We start from the raw sequence: 1193 nt of genomic DNA, 5'->3' as shown, positions 1-1193 counted from the left end.
GAACAAATCACAATAGAATAAATTAGTAGATATTGGTCACTAAGTTAGCTGCTACTCCTATTTGTGTATAATAATATTCGGTTAGTTAAATGGTGTGTCGTGTTACTTATTGTGACTTTTTATGGCAGCAAATTCAAATATCAGAATATGCGTGCCGTTTGTAAATTCATGATGAAATACATTCCAAACTAAATGAATCTTAAGAAATGTAACCACTCATAAGATAAGACAAAGTTACACTCACTATATATTCGACATTCATCAAACCTCAATATAAATTATCAAAGAACATAATTTACAAAAGAGAATAATGAAGCAACCTGCAATTAGAGTCATCATTCTCCTTTTCATCTTTTTATCTTTGTTCATATTTTCAATTAATGTTAACTCTACTACTCTAAAAGCAACTCTAACCCTTAACGGATTCGAAAAGGGTGAGAGTGGTGGAGGGCCGGCCGAGTGTGATGGCAAGTACCATTCAGATGACGATCCCATCGTGGCATTGTCCACACGTTGGTACAATCATGGACAAAGGTGTTTTAAGTACATCAATATAAACTATCAAGATAAAAGTGTACGAGCTATGGTGGTTGATGAGTGTGATTCAACTAGAGGGTGTAAAGATGATATTGTGGATGCATCTAGAGCGGTTTGGAACGCGCTTCAAGTGCCTAAAAGTCAATATGGAGAAACCGGAGTTACTTGGTCAGATGCTTGATCGTGTTTAAACTCGAACCTTGTTCCAATAATGCATACGATTTAGGTGTTTTGAGTTTCCTTTCTATGATCATTGAGAAAAATGTGACCAACACCAATAAAAGAGTTCCATAATCGAGCAATTTTAGTTATATATATATATCTTTGTCTATGGCAACTGTAGGGTTTCAAACTAAATGATTAATAAAAGTATGCATATTTCAATGTGATCCATAATCTTGTCTATTAAAGAATGCTTTACTCTAGTTTGACTCTTGAGTGTTTCATTCAATCATGCATCCTCTATGGCATTGACTTTGTTAAATTCAGGATCAATGGGGAAGTAATCAATCCGGGGGAAGCGGGGAAAGGAAATTTTTTTTTTCGTTTTTTTGAAATTTTTTCACGAACAATATTATCTTGAATGTTATTTTTGTCGATCGTTTTCCCGCATAAATAATAACATTCATCACGAAGTGTCTCTTCTAAATGTTCAT

At 34.1% G+C, this 1193-nt stretch overlaps 1 protein-coding gene across 1 annotated transcript; it reads left to right on the top strand.

Moving 5' to 3' along the window:
• Positions 1 to 296: 296 nt before the first annotated feature.
• On the top strand, positions 297 to 906 carry LOC139844792 (putative ripening-related protein 7). Its single transcript, XM_071835018.1, has one exon. It carries the CDS (start codon positions 311 to 313, stop codon positions 716 to 718), a length of 408 nt encoding a protein of 135 aa, XP_071691119.1. The 5' UTR covers positions 297 to 310; the 3' UTR covers positions 719 to 906.
• The last annotated feature ends 287 nt before the right edge of the window (positions 907 to 1193 follow it).

This window comes from Rutidosis leptorrhynchoides, chromosome 4, assembly GCF_046630445.1.
Source record: "Rutidosis leptorrhynchoides isolate AG116_Rl617_1_P2 chromosome 4, CSIRO_AGI_Rlap_v1, whole genome shotgun sequence".
NCBI lineage: Eukaryota > Viridiplantae > Streptophyta > Magnoliopsida > Asterales > Asteraceae > Rutidosis > Rutidosis leptorrhynchoides.
The sequence above is the reverse complement of the archived record's forward strand: the minus strand, read 5'-3'. Positions and strand labels throughout refer to the sequence as shown.

Bases quoted from the DNA above. Each gene is read 5' to 3' on its own strand.
- LOC139844792 (XM_071835018.1), top strand. From the start codon at position 311: ATGAAGCAACCTGCAATTAGAGTCATCATTCTCCTTTTCATCTTTTTA.